General features: G+C 44.6%; 1 protein-coding gene across 1 annotated transcript in view; it reads right to left on the bottom strand.

Moving 5' to 3' along the window:
• The window catches only part of adam11 (ADAM metallopeptidase domain 11), a 51,832-nt gene that overhangs the window by 26,211 nt on the left and 8,250 nt on the right, over positions 1–17,371 (bottom strand). Inside the window, exons 3-6 of the mRNA XM_056296695.1 lie at positions 14,918–14,994; positions 12,760–12,826; positions 3,192–3,274; positions 2,689–2,752 (exon numbers count right to left, since the gene is read on the bottom strand). Coding sequence (XP_056152670.1) covers positions 2,689–2,752; positions 3,192–3,274; positions 12,760–12,826; positions 14,918–14,994 — 291 coding nt within the window. The remainder of the gene's footprint in view (positions 1–2,688; positions 2,753–3,191; positions 3,275–12,759; positions 12,827–14,917; positions 14,995–17,371) is intronic.

The raw sequence follows: 17,371 nt of genomic DNA, 5'->3' as shown, positions 1-17,371 counted from the left end.
TATTTCCATGTCCCAGTCCCCTGTCGGTCCGACAAGGCTGAAAAAGACCAACACACATCAACAAGCAGACTTCAACTGCCGTTTAAAGAGTAACTAAATCCTGGACACTTTTAGTGAGTTTTCTGACATCTACAGGTTAAAAACCATATAAAGGTTACAAACATACAGCTGCAGTAATAACATTAATAATGGATACATTTGATTTGGATGTGCCAGCACACCTATCAGGACGGACAGACAGACAGACAGAGCCAGCACTATCCTGTCAGACCACCCTCAGTGTTTCTTCCTCAGGTGCAGCTCCAGGTAGGCCTGTGTCCCTGGGCCCACAGGACGCAGCAGACCAGGCTCCCCCAGCCAATCCAATGCCAACTCTCCCAGCCAGACAATTTCGACACACCTCCCCGCACTCTACATGACACCAAAAACACAGTCAATGCGAGGCGAGGCCGCTGCCAGACCGCCCTCGGTGTTAACGGAACGGCTGGTCTGCATGGGCTAGCAGTTAGCTTAGCCTGCCCCGCTTCCGTGTCGTCAGACCGCCCTCGGTGTTCAGGCAGGGCCGTGGTCCCTTGGCCCACAGGACGCAGCAGACCAAGCTCTCCCAGCTGATCCAGCGCCAGCTCTCCCAGCCATTAAACCAAGACACAAACATAGACGCAGACGTGGACAAAGACACTGCATGGACGGTACTGGGTGAGGCCGCTGCAAACGTGAATTCGTGCAGCCATCCAATACAATACAAAGCAATAGTACTGTCAACACTGGTTCTTTGGCACACCTAAATCATACAGGCCCACTATTAATGTTATTAGCGGTGTTTATTCTGCTATGCCGACATCACGAAGTACCAAGACCAGCATGGCATGCTTATAACCTTTACATGGTTTTTAACCTGTCTATGTCAGGAATCTAACTAAAATGATCTGGGGTCTGGTTACTCTTTAAGCTTATCAAGCAGCATATGGACCCCTTTAATCAAACATTACATGCAAGAATGTACATAAGCACCACTAGCACACAACCAAAAGCCTTTCCTGCAGCTAAACAGATGAGTAGAAACTTTTGCTGGGTGTCCTTCACATACTCATACTAAACCTCAGATTTGACCATTTTCAAGAAACACAACTATTTGAATTATTTATATATAGATACTGATGTCTGTTTGAATGAGGAGAACTTGTAGTAACCAGATCACACAAACTTTAAATGAGTAAATGCTCTCGTGATGTTATTGCTCAGCAATGCAAAGGAAAGGAAAGATGATTTGTCTCCTGAGTAAAGACCTCTATTGATGACAGAAAAGTGCTCTAATGCATAATTAATCAATTGGTGGGTGGCCATTAAGGCAATAACATTACTGGACACTATGTGCAGAGAGCAAACTTGAGAGGGATATAAATACTTTATGAAAATGACTCATCTGCACGCATGAAAGAGGAGGAGAAAAATGAGAGGCAGGTAAGGAGAAAGTTGGATGTTTTAGGAGGCTATCCATCTCCCCAGTTTGTAACTGAGCTATTGTCTTGATTACCATGGGCCTTCATGGACAAAAGCAATGCCTCCTTCATTCAGACCCAGCCTTCACCTCCTTTCTGTCATTTGTTTTTTTGATTTTGTCTATACAAGTCTTTCCCCCCCACCCCAGTGTTTCATATTTTCTTACTTGATCAACCTGAGATGAGAAACAAACTATGTAAAAAAAATTTTTTTAAAAAAGGGCTCCGTCTTGCTTCCTCGCTTTCTGTCTTTGACCTTTCCTTTAGCCCTTGGTCTATCCAACTCTCTCCACCCCCTCCTTGTTTCTAAAATGATGTCTCACATGGAGATAAGATGAGACAGGAGGTGTGTTTCTGAGGGATTGTGTGTCAGCTCAATACTTTCCATACAGCAAAGCACAGCTAGGATAACACCGCCAGTAAGTCAGAGAGGTAGGAGGTAGGTAGGAGACATGACAAGACGAGACAGAGGGAAAGAGCAAGAGAGAGAGAGAGGGCGAGAGAGAGTCAGAGTCAGACAATACAAGACAGATATAGATAGGATGGACACTTAAAGATGAAATCTGTAATGGCATCTGCTGCCATACTGATGTAGAGTACTGCAACAATGTGCACTCTACTGACAACAAGAAATACAAACAACTGAAAGTATTAAAAAGAAGTGAAAGTGAGGCGGCATTAGCTGGTTTTCTCATTCACAAGTAATAAAGTGAGCCGCATTAACAACATCTATAGAATGGAATAGAATACACTTTATTTGTCATTTGTACATACGTACAATGAAATTCACTCTGCATTTAACCCATCCTAGTTGTGTAGCTAGGAGCAGTGGGCAGCTGCCATGCGGCACCTGGGGACCAACTCCAGTTATTTCTTCCTATTGCCTTGGTCAGAGGCACAGACAGGAGTATTAACCCTAACATACATGTCTTTTTTGATGGTGGGAGGAAACCGGAGTGACACGGGGAGAACATGCAAACTCCACGCAGAAAGGACCTGGGACGGCCTGGGGTTTGAACCCAGGACCTTCTTGCTGTGAGGCAACAGTGCTATGTAACAGACTGAGCTTTCTGTCTTTTTCACATAGTCACATTGCCTTCTTTGACTCCTGGAAAGCAAGATGCTGGTTTACCTCTAATCCAACCAGTAAGTCTACCCTGCTACCCCACCTTTTCACTGCCCTACTCACCTCTCCGTTGCCATAGAGAATAGGTTCGATCCCATAGGAAAAGTTCCCATCAGAAAACACCCCCCTGTAAATGACAAACACATAGCACCAGAAAAGTTGAAACCAGCTCATGGGATGCCTAAGATGTAATGCTGCGGCTGGAAATGCCACATCACATTAAATGGAGTTAATTTGAAATAAGGAAGTAAATTTGGCATTTGAAATGAAGAACGAGAAGGGAAAGAACTGGTAGATGACTGGGCCTTTTTGGAAAATCTGCATGGATTTTGGGAAGGTTTCATGGCCGCTAGGATCAGGAAAATTATACATTGCATAAGGACTCAGCTGAACTTTATTTCCGTTTAAAAACCTCATAAGGCACCAAAATTGGGGTCCCACGTTTTTACACATAGCAGCAAAAAGTATTAAGATGATGTTGTTGGGAAAAATTAAAAAAGAAAAAAAGATATTTTTGTTGTGTTTCAGGTGATGCAACAATAGTTACCTTAGAGAGGCAAACTCACCATAGACCATGGCAGGTTGCGAGAGCAGCCCACGAGCCAGGCACATCACGCACACACCCATGGTAGTAGCAGTGCTCACCTCCCTGGATTGGTGCATACACGCAAAATTAATCAGGGATAGTAGTGTTGAAATTATTTAGAATGAACCAGAAGCATAAACATGACAGCTAGCCCTCCAACATGCCATCACCGACCCGTTCACCACAATAGAAAAAATCGAAATGCACAACGGTGAAGCACTATCACGTCTAACCTCCGGTCGCTCTGCTTGTATTTCTATCAGCCTGTCAACTGTCAGCGACTCGGCACCCAGCTCAAAGAAAACCAACATCTGCAGCAATTCCTGGCTGAGTGCTGCTGAAACACAATGTCCTGAGTTTCACTAAACAAACAGCTGTATGTGAGTACATGTCAGAGAGACCGAGAAGGGCTAGGAAGGAAATTCATTTGCAGAAAAGTCAGGAATCTACGGAGCTCCTAAGGGGACATGGGCGAATTTTTTTTTGTTGTTAACTATCTCGTGAGCATGAGATAGTACTTCCTGTGGCGCATTACCACCTAGCCTTGGCTCAGCTGAAAGAATGGCAGAATTAACCGTATGTCTTCTTTCTTAACGTGTAATCCATTCTCCTTGCATTTTGTGTACATCCACCTATATCCGTGGAGTTGGCCGGATGTTTGTAATTGTTCTTGGATGAAATCAATTACCCGATCCAAACCGGTGTATCCCTCCCGCCGAAACAGGTTACAAGACTTCAAAATTCGTTTTAAATGTCTCACAGAGACAATATAACGGTGACGTCTTGCAAGTACAGCAGCAATGTCCTTATAATGAAGTCACCGGTTGAAATATAGCCGAACTAACTCCTCTACTGTCATTTTCGCACAGAAACACGAACCGAAATCTGAATGGTCCTGCCAGATATGTGATGCGCCACAGGAAGTACTATCTCGTGCTCACCAGTTAGTATCTCGTGAGCACGAGATAGTTAACAAACAAATAAAAATCGCCCATGTCCCCTTAGGGGCTCCGTACCGTAGGAATCTGAGAAAAAGAAACAGGTTTTTTTCCTTTTTTTTTTTAATGAATAAATTTTTTTTTTGGTGTGTGGATTTTTTTCCATCTTTTTGTCCCCAATTGTACCCGGCCAATTACCCCACTCTTCCAAGCCTTTCCGGTGGCTGCTCCACCCCCTTTGCCAATCTGGAGAGGGCTGCAGACTACCACATGCCTCCTCCGATACATGTGGAGTTGCCAGCCGCTTTTCACCTGACAGGAGTTTCGCCAGGGGGGGCGTAGCACGTGGGAGGATCACACCAGAGGAGGCGGTAGCGCAGCAACCAGGACACATACCCACACCCAGCTTCCTACCCGCAGACACGGCCAATTGTGTCTGTAGGGAATGCCCGACCAAGCCGGAGGTAACACGGGGACTCGATCCGGCGATCCCGTGTTGGCAGGCAACGGAATAGACCACTACACTACCCGGAAACCCTGAGAGAGTTTATTTAGCTTTATCAGAGTTTATCTTACCATGTTATACACACACACACACATTTATATACACACACATATATATATATATATATAGAAACAATTATAAACTGAGAAATTAATTTGCAAATTTGAATGAAATACAATGCAATATCCGAAGATGAGCCAAAAAGTTAGCATTTTCCACACAAAACCTAAAAGAGAACAGAGAAGTCGGATAATCATCATTTCAAAGCTTTTGAGGATCTCTGCGGACACTTGGGTGACCATTCAGAGCATCCAGAAACAAGGTACGGCAACATTTACCGATAAACGAAAAATGTTTTCACTAATGCTGGTGCTATTTAGGCTTAGTGAAGAGGTAAATTTGGCATAGAGGTTAGAAGCATGAAGAAAAGAATGCTGATTTTTTTCCCTGATACCAATAGGCAACATACTAAACGAACAGTAGGTGGCAAAATGTAGGCCTACTGCAATCAAGCTATTTTCAGTCATCAACGCAAGTGATGATTGATAGTGATCTGAACTTATACTACTGTCGTGTTGAGGTCTCACAGGAACTGGACAGAATTCGAAAGTACTGCATTATCATTTAACTTGGTCCGAACCATATGTCATGCCAGGATCAGGAACTGAGGACCCAAACGCAGACAGCAGAGACAGGCTGGGATATAACAATGATTTAATGGTCAAAAGTCCAAAATAAACTGCAACATCTCTCTCTCTCATCAAGAAAAGTGCTTTCTAAATCTTTTTAATTTGTCCATGACCCCAAGCTTAAGGTTCAAAACTGTTGCGCTGATGATACCAATGATTCTGAAAGTCTAGCACACTGGAGAGGTGTCGGTGCGTCACTAAACTGGGCACCTTCAAATGGCAATTCTTAATCCCAGGAAAGGTGTGATCACATGTTCAGTCAGATGCAGTATTGTGTTTCCACACACCGTCTCATAGTACTGGAATGATCAGATAACAGTACTGATGTCCTTGTATACAATATCATTTATCATACACCAAGTGGATGAGGTATAAAAGGCATTTAGATGACAAAAAAAGCCACATATACATTGGGGAGAATATGATGCTTTCCAGGGGACTCCACATTCAACTGGAACTGATCTAAGTGGATTGGTACTACAAGACCACTGGAGAACTTTAGTGGTGGTTGGGTTATGTGTGTGTATGGGTCAGTATCAGGTGTTTATAATGACCCCCAATAAGTCACAACTGCCACCTGAGCCTGCTGTTGTCTGGCACGGCTGAAAGTCCAAAAGGAAAAACAGTATTCAGCTTCAGTCTCGGTCAGCGTAGCAGCAACATGGAGTGGCTGCTATGTGTATGCTTGGGCAACCTTTACTCTGAACTAGAGCCAGACTGACCCTGAAGAGGTAAGACAAGCCTGAAAAAAATTTTTTTAAAACAAATGTCCCACCCAATACAAATGTCTTGATTTTTGTGAAACCAAGCACTGTTAAAGAAATGGGGATAGTTTGTGCACAATACATTGCCACTTACATGCACACTTCCGTGCAACTGAATATTTTTGAATCCAAGCCCAATCCAAATCCAAACACTTAGGTGAAAAATCAAACCCAACTCAACCTATATCAAGTGAGTCCAAGTTAATGCTACAGGCACTAAGTATAATGTCAAGCTTTACTCTGAGGCACACAAACACATTCTGTACTGAACCAACGCAGCAGGCTCAAGGACAGACTAGCCCAGACATTAGGGCTTTAAGCTACATGAGGAAGGTCTAACTCATACTAAAAATGATCTCACACACAGTGGGGTAGCACTCGATGGGAAAATCAATAGCTCAACTAATATCTGACCCGGTTGCCTTTCAGCCATGACATCATTCATGTGTCTCAACATTAATTATAGTCAGCCCTGAGAAGAAGCAAACCACAGAATCTTTGCTAGACTGGATTCTGTTGGCTGATTAAACACAGCACAGATGGACGAAGTATCGCCAAAAACTTCTCTTGATTGCTTTTTCCCCCTCCCCTTTTTTTCCTCCCTAATTGTATCCGGCCAATTACCCCACTCTTCCAAGCCGTCCCGGTCGCTGCTCCACCCCCTCTGCCGATCCGTGGAGGGCTGCAGACTACCACATGCCTCCTCCGATACATGTGGAGTCGCCAGGCGCTTCTTTTCACCTGACAGTGAGGAGTTTTGCTAGGGGGACTTAGCGCATGGGAGGATCCCGCTATTCCCCCCAGTTCCCCCTCCCCCCTGAACAGGCGCCCAAACGACCAGAGGAGGTGCTAGTGCAGCGACCAGGACACATACCCACATCCGGCTTGCCACCCACAGACACAGCCAAAAGTGTCTGTAGGGACACCCAACCAAGCTGGAGGTAACATGGGGATTAAAACCAGCGACCCCCATGTTGGTAGGCAGAGGATTAGACCGCCACGCCACCCGGGTGCCTTCTCTTGATTGCTTTTGCTACGTTTTGTGGAAATTTGTCATTTAAAAAAATAAATAAAGAACACAACAAGGATCTGTTGGTGCACAACATGTTGAATTTATTTACTTTAAGTAGAACTTGCAACCCGTACCAACATAAGCGTGTCCTGCAGCCTGAATCAATTTAGTGACAGAAGGCTGCATGCATATAGTAGCTATACTGCATCATCTATTGTATGTCCCACACTACCTGATTGCACTGAATTGTCCATGTTGGACAATTACCACAATCTTAACTCACAATCTAAACACATTGGCTGACACATTTTATATATAAAAATACAATGTCCATCACATGAGAGCAAGAGTCTCACATTTGTGTAGTAAAATGATGGACTTCACTTAATGGAAGCTGGGTGAAATATTTGACAATTTGTACCATTTGGTTATTTGGTTGGAACCAGTTAACTGTGCAGAACCACAGGGAATCCAGTCTATGGTAAACTTCACTTGTTATCAACGATTGGCTGAAATAACCCTGGGGGCTAGGTGAACCACGTGAGTTCTCTATCAAACCATTTCACAACAGCAAGCCATAATGGTGCTGACAGAGCGTAATTAGTTTCTGAGCCTGTGCCCTCCTCTCTCCGTTGATGTAGAGAGAGAGTTTTGTCATTCATACTGACGAGCACAGCACTTAGGCTAGGGCACCAAGAAAATAAATAAAGGGCAGGATTACAAGGCTAAGTGGAGGAAATCAAATGGCCTAACACAGCATGCACACTAACTGAAGAGGATTGAGTGGGGGGGGGGTTTCCCAAGGAGATGCACGTACTTTAAGTAATGGCCCATCGCACGTGCACAAACAGCAAACAGTTACAGTACTGGGGATATGATGAGGACAGTGCAAACAGCAAGGAGGCAAGAAGCTTCATTGGAAATGAGCAAGCATGAGAAGTAATTGATGGAAAAAAATGTATCTGTGGGATTTCCTGTATATGTAGAAAACACTTGCATGCCAGTGCCACCACAGGCAAATAAACATTTACCCTCACAGAGGAGAAGAATTAAAACGATGCCATCAACTCCAAATGAATGAAGCCGAGGTTCATGTCTGGTCTTTGACTCAGTGTTATTGACAATGGGGCTGAGTAGTTAGTGGAGCAGTGAGAACAGACAGAGAGAGAGAGAGAGAGAGAGAGAGAGAGAGAGAGAGAGAGAGAGAGAGAGAGAGAGAGAGAGAGAGAGAGAGAGAGAGAGAGAGAGAGAGAGAGAGAGAGAGAGAGAGAGAGAAGGGACGACAGGACAAAACAGAATAAGACAGTGCAGGAAAATCGATTTGGAAGATGAGAAGTCTATTCCTCAATGGACAAAGTCGGTGCAGAGGAAGCTTGATAGAGCCAAGTACACTTATTACTTATCAGCATGACGACGTGGAAAAAAATGTATAGGAATTACTCTCTGTGACATTGATGCAGGGACATACTGAAAACTTCCACAATTTACACTGCATACTGAGTGTAAAAAGACAACAGGACTGTACATATTGTGCACCGTGCAAAACATATAATGTACATTACACCATACACCCTCTACTTACACAATCAGTACTTTATAGCTGTGTATATGTAAGGAATATGGTTACTGCTGTGGAGGGCAGTGTAGGGTGTACCCGACAGGTTGGTTTCCAGGTCATTCGGATTATTTGGCTCCAATCACAACTTTGCCAGTGATCAAGAGTGATCAATGAGCAGGGGGGTCACTTTGGAAGACAATCCTCATTAGGACTGGGCAAAAAAATCAATAATATCATGAACCATCCTGGTACGTCTTGTACCAAGATGAAATTTGGACATTTTCATATCGTGAACACACAATTTTGATCTATTGCCTACAATTTCACAGAAAATGAGGTCTGAAATATTTGAGGGAATATTACCTGAAAACTAGTTTTGGTTTGATATTGAACAGTTTAATGTGATGAAAAGCAACTGGATTCTTAAATATGGTATTGTTGCATATGTTAGCAGATAGGTGATTTTTTTACTACTTTTATTAATCCCCCATGAGGCAATTCTTTCTCTGCATTTAACCCATCCTAGCTGTGTAGCTAGGAGCAGTGGGCAGCCGCCGTGCTGTGCCCGGGGACCAAGTCCAGTTTTTCTTGCCATGCCTCGGTCAGGGGCACAGACAGGAGTATTAACCCTAACATGCACGTCTTTTTAATGGTGGGAGGAAACTGGAGCACCAGGAGGAAACCCACCACAGACACGGGAAGAACATGCAAACTCCACACAGAGGATGACCTGGGATGACCCCCCAAGGTTGGACAACCCCGGGGTTGGAACCCAGGATCTTCTTGCTGTAAGGCGACAGGTTTTTGTTTTTGTTTTTTGGATACCCCCCCTTTTCTCCCCAATTGTACCCGGCCAATAACCCCACTCTTCCGAGCCGTCCCGGTCACTACTCCACCTCCTCTGCCAATCCAGGGAGGGCTGCAGACTACCACATGCCTCCTCCAATACATGTGGAGTCTCCAGCCGCTTCTTTTCACCTGACAATGAGGAGTTTCGCCAGGGGGACGCAGTGCGGTGGAGGATCACGCTATTCTCCCCAGTTCCCCCTCCCCCTGAACAGGAGCCCCGACCGACCAGAGGAGACGCTAGTGCAGTGACCAGGACACATCCTCACATCCGGCTTCCCACCTGCAGACACGGCTAATTGTCTGTAGGGATGCCCGACCAAGCCAGAAGTAACACGGGGATTCGAACTGAAGATCCTCGTTTTGGTCGACAACGGAATAAACCACTATGCTACCCGGACACCCCAGGCTGAGGTTTTTAAGCTAAAACACTACAAGGCATTCAAAGTTGTTTACCGTGATTGAGGTCAGACCCACTGGCCTGTGGTCAGTTTAGCAGGTAAACTGTCTTTGTGAAACAGGAACAAGCATGAACGATCTCAGGCAAGCAAGGAGTTATAAAAGTTGGTGAAGTTTACATAGGTCAACCAAAACAAAAACAAAATATTACCATTTCTCATTGAAGCAACCTGCTGGAATCACCTGAAGGACAGCTGACAATCACTTCTGCTACAGCTTTTAACAAAGCATGATCAATGGTTCGAATGGTATCAAAATCACACATTCGCCAAATATTGAGAAAAAATAGCAAATTGCAACTACAGTACAGTAAAAAAAAAAAGGCGCAAAAATGGCAGAAATTGGAGCAATAAGACCTCTCCTAGATACTGACAATATAAACAGCCCCCATCAATCCCCTCCCCGTCTTCAACCTCAATCTAATTCCTCTCTAACCCATGTGTCATTGAGATTCTACCCCAACAATCTACTTGCCAGCTCAATGAAACACCATGGACCCACAGGGACCAATGAAAAAATTGATACACAAAAGCAGGGGGAATTTATGGGCTGGTCAATAAAACTACATAAATCAAGATGGAAACAGGATGGGAAGGAGGAAGGAGGGGTTATGTGTGTGTGCGTGGAGCTCCCTATTCATCCATGCAGAAGAGCATATGTCCATATGAGCAGCTTATGCACACTATTCTCTCTAAAATGCCTTTTTTCTGCATGTATGAGGAAACAGACATCATATTCACATGTCCGGCAGTGCATGGGCATGAGTGAAACTGTACAAAATAAAAAGCCATGCTTGCTAAATGCAAACTAAAAATTAAAAGTAGACACTAAAAAAAAAAGAAAAGGAATACCTGCAATTCAGTTTGATTGCGCTTGAGGGAACATGGCAGTTTATTCGTAGGAGCATAAGGGCAGCAGGGAGTATAAGATATTTGAGTTGGTGGGTTTTTGGGAAATGACTAGTTCTTGCACCTTCAAAGATGCTGCCCCCTTTTGTTACCATGTAGAAGCCGGGAGGATGATGTCAGTAGTGGACAGTTTTAACGCACTACACAATTACTGTGATCATTAACAACTACATGTCTATGCGTGTGTGTGTGTGTGTGTGTGTGTGTGTGTGTGTGTGTGTGTGTGTGTGTGTGTGTGTGTGTGCGCGTTCGTGCACGTGTCATCCTCCTTCCTCCTCAGTGTGATCGGCTCATCCACATCTTTAGCCACCAGGCAGCTACTGGTCTCCATTAAGCATTCACGACCATACTCCTGATACAGCGAGCTCTGCCTTGTTCTCCATTTGCTTTTCTCACCCTCTCTCTCTCTTTCTCTCTCTCTCTCTCTCTCTTTCTCTCTCTCTCTCTCTTTCTCTCTCCACTGACGACAGGTCGCAGGACACAAATGGGCCCTCTCCGCTGCTGACTGCTGGTCACCATGGCAACCTTCTACTGATTGGTCAGGTGGCCACGGGGAGAGACAGAGCATGCTATGGAGAGCCAGAGAGAGAGAGAGAGAGAGAGAGAGAGAGAGAGAGAGAGAGAGAGAGAGAGAGAGAGAGAGAGAGAGAGAGAGAGAGAGAGAGAGAGAGCATGCAAGACAGAGAGTCCAAGAGTGTGAGAAAGAGCTAGCGACAGCAAGAGAGAAAATAACTGTGCAGACAGAACCCCAATAAAAAAAAAGAGGGAGAGAGCTTGAGAGAAAATAATAAGTAGGTGAGGCAGAGACAGGAGGAGGTAAACAAAGCGGTAGAGGACTACATACATACATAACTATTCACCAAGCTCCATCTTTCTTTGCTTCTGGTTATGCACTAAGGGTGCTACCAAGACTGTCAACGACATTAACATATTCTCAGAGAGACAAGGCAAGTGTGGTTTCTATACTGTTCCCCCACGGGTCAATAACAATGAACATCATTATCTCCCCCAACTTCCCTCTTCACGCCCACTGCTAAAATATTTCAGTTAGATTTGAGCCAGACCAGTCCCACAAACAGCGGTCAGTTTGTACAAAAACTGAAGAGGGATGGTGGGGTCTAGTGGGGACAACCACCCTAGTGGCAAACGGAGGGGCGGTGGGCTTTAAAAAGAAAAACACAATCACCTTTTAAACTGCAGCCAAAGGCTTACATACTGTTAACCACTGAAGATGTTCATGCACCGTGTATCTAAAAACTATTTTAGAGCACAGAAGAAAAAAAAACACCTAGTTTTGTGACTACACTCCCCGTTTATTGTTTGAACAGAACTTAAATATCAATAATAGATTTCTACTGTGACATTAACCCATGTATGTAAAGGGTGGATGGAAGTTTTACATAGGGTTGGTTTTTGTATGTCAACCGCCGTCCACCAAACAACAGCCTTTGTCGCAAGCGCTCGCTTTGTCTAGAGTTTTTGCCGGGACGACCTGACAGGCAGGAGAGAGGGAATACGTTTTGTTTGATATTTGTTTTTGCTCTTACTTTTTTTTACCTTGCCAATTTCTTTCTTTTGTGAAGCACTTTGTGGCATTGTTTTAAAAAAGTGCTATATAAATAAAAAAAATTATTATTATTATTATTGTTATTAGTGGGGCTATTGTAGCACGAGCGAACACACCGTTTATAATTCAATACTACACTGACAGTGAAGTGCTAGTGCAGCAGGTTTAACAATAAACCCAATTCTAAACAAACATATCGCTAACAGGAAGTTGCTCACTGACTTCATAGCATGCTATAGGGATGGAGGACATGATTTGTCTGGTCAATGCACTTGTGTGGGTTTATTTTGGGCCAGTCCTACCATGTTCTGGTGCGGTCGCCCCTCCTCGTCAAAGTGTCGCTCCACATACTCTGAAGACAGGAGATCGCTGAAACGAAGGAGAAAAATAATAAGAGGGCGATTTTAGTTTTATTTTTCCCCTTCTTCTCCCCAATTGTACTTGGCCAATTACCCTATTTTACGAGCCGTCCTGGTCGCTGCTCCACCCCCTTCTGCTGATCCGGGGAGGGCTGCAGACTACCACATGTCTCCTCCGATACATGTGGAATCGCCAGCCGCTTCTTTTCACCTGACAGTGAGGAGTTTCGCCAGGGGGACATAGCGCGTGGGAAGATCACGCTATTTCTCCAAGGTCCCCCTCCCGCCTGAACAGGCGCCCCGAACGAGCAGAGGAGGCGTTAGTGCAGCGACCAGGACACATACCCACATCCGGCTTCCCACCCACAGACACGGCCAATTGTGTCTGTAGGAACATCCGACTAAGCCGGAGGTAACACGGGGATTTGAACCAGCAATCCCCATGTTGGTAGGCAACGGAATACACCGCTACGCTACCTGGACACCCAGTTTTAGGTTATTTTTATTGAAACGAGTCAACACTTTAGTTGCTTGCTTATTTACAGTTGTCTGAAAAGAAGCACATGAAAATTCTAAGGTTTATAGTTGGGGGTTTTTTCAAATTGTTATTAGCAATATCCCAGCATTACCATAAACCAATATAAAGTCAAAAGAATAGCTGAGAATCTTCATCTCATCTCATCTTCAGCCGCTTTTCGGGGTCGGGTCGCGGTGAGAATGAATGAAGTAAATCAAAGCTATGAAGATTCATTTGTTCCATACATCATGACTGCTTGAAACGATAGTGAAAGGTATTATATAAACACATGCCGTTAGAGCAATATTCCTGAGTTGAGTGTGTTGACAGCGATGAGAGGAGAAGTGGAAGTAAGTATACATTTAGATTTGTCTTAAAGCCTGCAGCCAGTTCATAGACTGCCAACACATACAGCGTGGGTGGGTGGGGGGAAGGGGAATCATGAAACAGAGAGGGAGAGAGAGAGAGAGTATATCTGTGTGTGTGTGTGTGTGTGTGTGTGTGTGTGTGTGTGTGTGTGTGTGTGTGTGTGTGTGTGTGTGTGTGTGTGTAGGGCACACATTTGCGCATACTGTACCATAAAATGTATATGAATAAAAATAAAATGATAGAAATAAATAAAAATTTAAAATAAAAATAAAATGTACATAAAAATATATGTAAAGGTATAAATATATACATAGAAAAATTGCTTCTATGCATCCTATGCATTGGCTTTGTGCACCGCCTGTTGACACCTACATCCTATCGCACTTGAGCCTAGTTTTCTGGCACTTACTTGCGTTGTTGTCTCCTGACTAGATCCTTGCTTGTGTTGTATTAACTCTCAGATGTACGTACATGACCACATTTTAAATGGTGTCGGAGCGTCTGAGGAGCGAGTAGATTTGGCAGTATGGAGAGGATGGGGAATGTGAAACAGTGATCCACATCTTTCCACTTTGTCTTTAACCCATGTTGAAAGCTTTGCAAAGTTATTGCAGACCTTAACCATTTCTCATACCCCATGATCCAAGACAAAGGCTCTTTTCCCAAACCAAACCAGACACTAATTAATCAATACTTTTCCCCAACTTAAATTGACGGTAATAAAATATCTATAGCAGGTAAACTAAACTAATTAGCCACCAGGCTTAGTAACTGTTGTTGGCACCCCAAGTGGGTTGCAGAGACAGACGACTGGGACATTAAACACATTTGGTGTATAGGCATTACATGCTAGCCAAAGTACATATAGGCACGACATCCAGGGAATCTGTATATAAGCACACAAAATAAATGAAATTGCGTTCAAAAGCACACAGCTCTGTCTCACAAAAGGCTTACAAGAAAAATAATACCCATTACAAATGCATGATAATTTATTCAAGTAAGGGTTTATGTGTATCATACCAGCTGTGACAACAAGCCCAGCCTGTCATACCATGAGAGGATGTGGTCCGTGCACACAGTACTAATCCTAGTGGGTTAAAATGAGACTGTGGTGATGTTTACATCTTCTGTTACGGCAGGATGCTAGGGGTAGACATGGGGAAAGAAGTGTGCACATGTGGGCACTGGGTATCTGTATATTTGTCTACTTACTGGTTGAGTTCCAGGTCAAGGATGAAGGTTGAGCCAAAAGCCTCCATCAGGAAACTGCTCTGGGCCAGATGGACAGGCTGGGGGTGGGATGGTGGGGGTAGGACGTGGAGGACAGAGGGGACAGAGAGAGGCATGAGGAGTGGAAGAAAACCACATTGGCAAAAAGGCAGAAAAAAAAGAGGATTTAAAACCTAATGATTACTAAAAGCTGACAACTTTACTAACCAAATAAATCACCTTTTAAAACAGTGCTGAAAGCTCATTTTACAGATGAGCTATACATTATAATGCATTATAATACATTATAATACCTATCGATGTGCAAGTTTTATGATACATTTACAGGCTTTTTGTATTTATTTTTTTTGGGGGGGGTTCCCCTTTTTCTCTCCAATTGTACTTGGCCAATTACCCCACTCTCTGAGCCATCCCGGTCGCTGCTCCGCCCCCTCTGCCGATCCAGGCCTTCTCCGATACACGTGGAGTCGCCAGCCGCTTCTTTTCACCGGACAGTGAGGAGTTTCACCAGGGGGACATAGTGCGTGGGAGGATCATGCTATTCCCCCCAGTCCCCCCCCCCCCCCCGAACAGGCGCCCTGACCGACCAGAGGAGGCGCTAGTGCAGCGACCAGGACACATACCCACATCCGGCTTCCTCCCCGCAGTCACGGCCAGTTGTGTCTGTAGGGACACCCAACCAAGCTGGATGTAACACGGGGATTTGAACCGGTGATCCCCGTGTTGGTAGGTAATGGAATAGACCACTATGCTACCCGGATGCCCCCACGTTGTTTTAAAGTGCATGTAGGCGTTGCTGTTTCAATAAGACAACTCAATACCTTCGCCTCATGCTTCGTAACTTTTATGCGCACGCTCCAAGCACAAAAGCTGAAAATATTAAAAATTTTGTTGGAGAGTCTTGTGGACCCCCAATCATCCTGTCCAGTCAACCTGGGAGCTGGTCGCCACATCACATCAGTCAAAAATCAAACGGACCAGATGCACCTTGCAGTTTTATGCAAGTGAGCAAAAGCCTCCATGAGAACACTCATTTATTCCTTTTTTTACCTTTCTTTCATGCATGATTTGTATCATCTTAACTTCCTTTCATCATCCTAGCTTTTATTCACTTTCAGTTGATGCTATTGTCAGAGTTTTGAAAAGTGCAATAAAAACAATTATTATTATCGGCGTTAACGTCAGCAGCATCACCCTCAATATTAATTATTATCACTATCTTTCCATGGGGGGTGAGGATTTTTCCCCCTTTTTCTCCCCAGTTGTACTTGGCCAATTACCCTATTTTCCAAGCCGTCCCGGTCGCTGATCCACCCCCTCTGCCAATCCGGGGAGGGCTCCAGACCACCACATGTCTCCTCCGATACATGTGCCGTCGCCAGCCGCTTCTTTTCACCTGACAGTGAGGAGTTTGGCCAGGGGGACGTAGCGCATGGGAGGATCACAGTAGTCCCACAGTTCCCCCTCCACCCTCGAACAGGCGCCCCGACCAACCAGAGGAGGCGCTAGTGCAGCGACCAGGACACATACCCACATCTGGCTTCCTACCTGCAGACACGGTCTATGGTGTCTGTAGGGATGCCCAACCAAGCCGGAGGTAACACTGGGATTCGAACTGCCAATCCCTGTGTTGATCGGCAACAGAATAGACCACTATGCTACCCAGACGCCCCCACCACTCTGCTTTTTACTTCATATCTGACTTGAACTACTGCAAAAATATCTTTGTGAATGGGCACAGATGGAAACAAGTCCATATGCGTCGGCTATGATGACAAATAATTGCACATCAGCTAATCTCAGTGTACATAAATTTATGTTACTGTAACTACAGCCTGCCCGAGAGCTTGCTTGTAAAAGCATCCACTTATCCTTAATACAAGTTCAGTACACCAACAGCATGAGTCACAAGCAGAAAGACAGCTGAATTAAGTCATTCATTGTCTGAAATGAATGACCCAACACCAAACTGATTTGTAAGGGACTGCCTTCCTACGCAGAGTTGTGATTGAGTCCCTGCCAGAGAGCAAGAGAGGAGGTGAGAAAGCGGAGGAGGAAAAAAAAGGACAGCATATTTGCTAAAAATTAAAGCAAAAGTCATTTGTATGGGGTGGAGGCAAGTACCCGTGCAGGGTATTGCGCAGTCAGAAAAGCAGAGGCATTGTGACCTCTGTGTGGAGGTGAGTGGGGTTTGGGGCAGTTGGCCTCATCCGTCTCATTAGTACCGTTTCACATAGTAAGGCTCATCTCCGTCCAGTCTGCAGGGAAAATAAAACAAAACAGGTGTTTCCAGAGGCTGTATATGAAAGCTGACTGGGGAGAGGGATTCATGAGATGGGATACAAACACCCGAAACCCAACAGTGTTACTGAGATGGGTTATGTCGTGACTGTGAGGAGCCTTCATCCTGGCCCAGCAATTGACAAAAACTATCAC

The sequence above is a fragment of the Lampris incognitus genome, chromosome 17 (genome assembly GCF_029633865.1).
Source record: "Lampris incognitus isolate fLamInc1 chromosome 17, fLamInc1.hap2, whole genome shotgun sequence".
NCBI lineage: Eukaryota > Metazoa > Chordata > Actinopteri > Lampriformes > Lampridae > Lampris > Lampris incognitus.
This window is presented reverse-complemented; position numbering and strand designations above follow the sequence as displayed.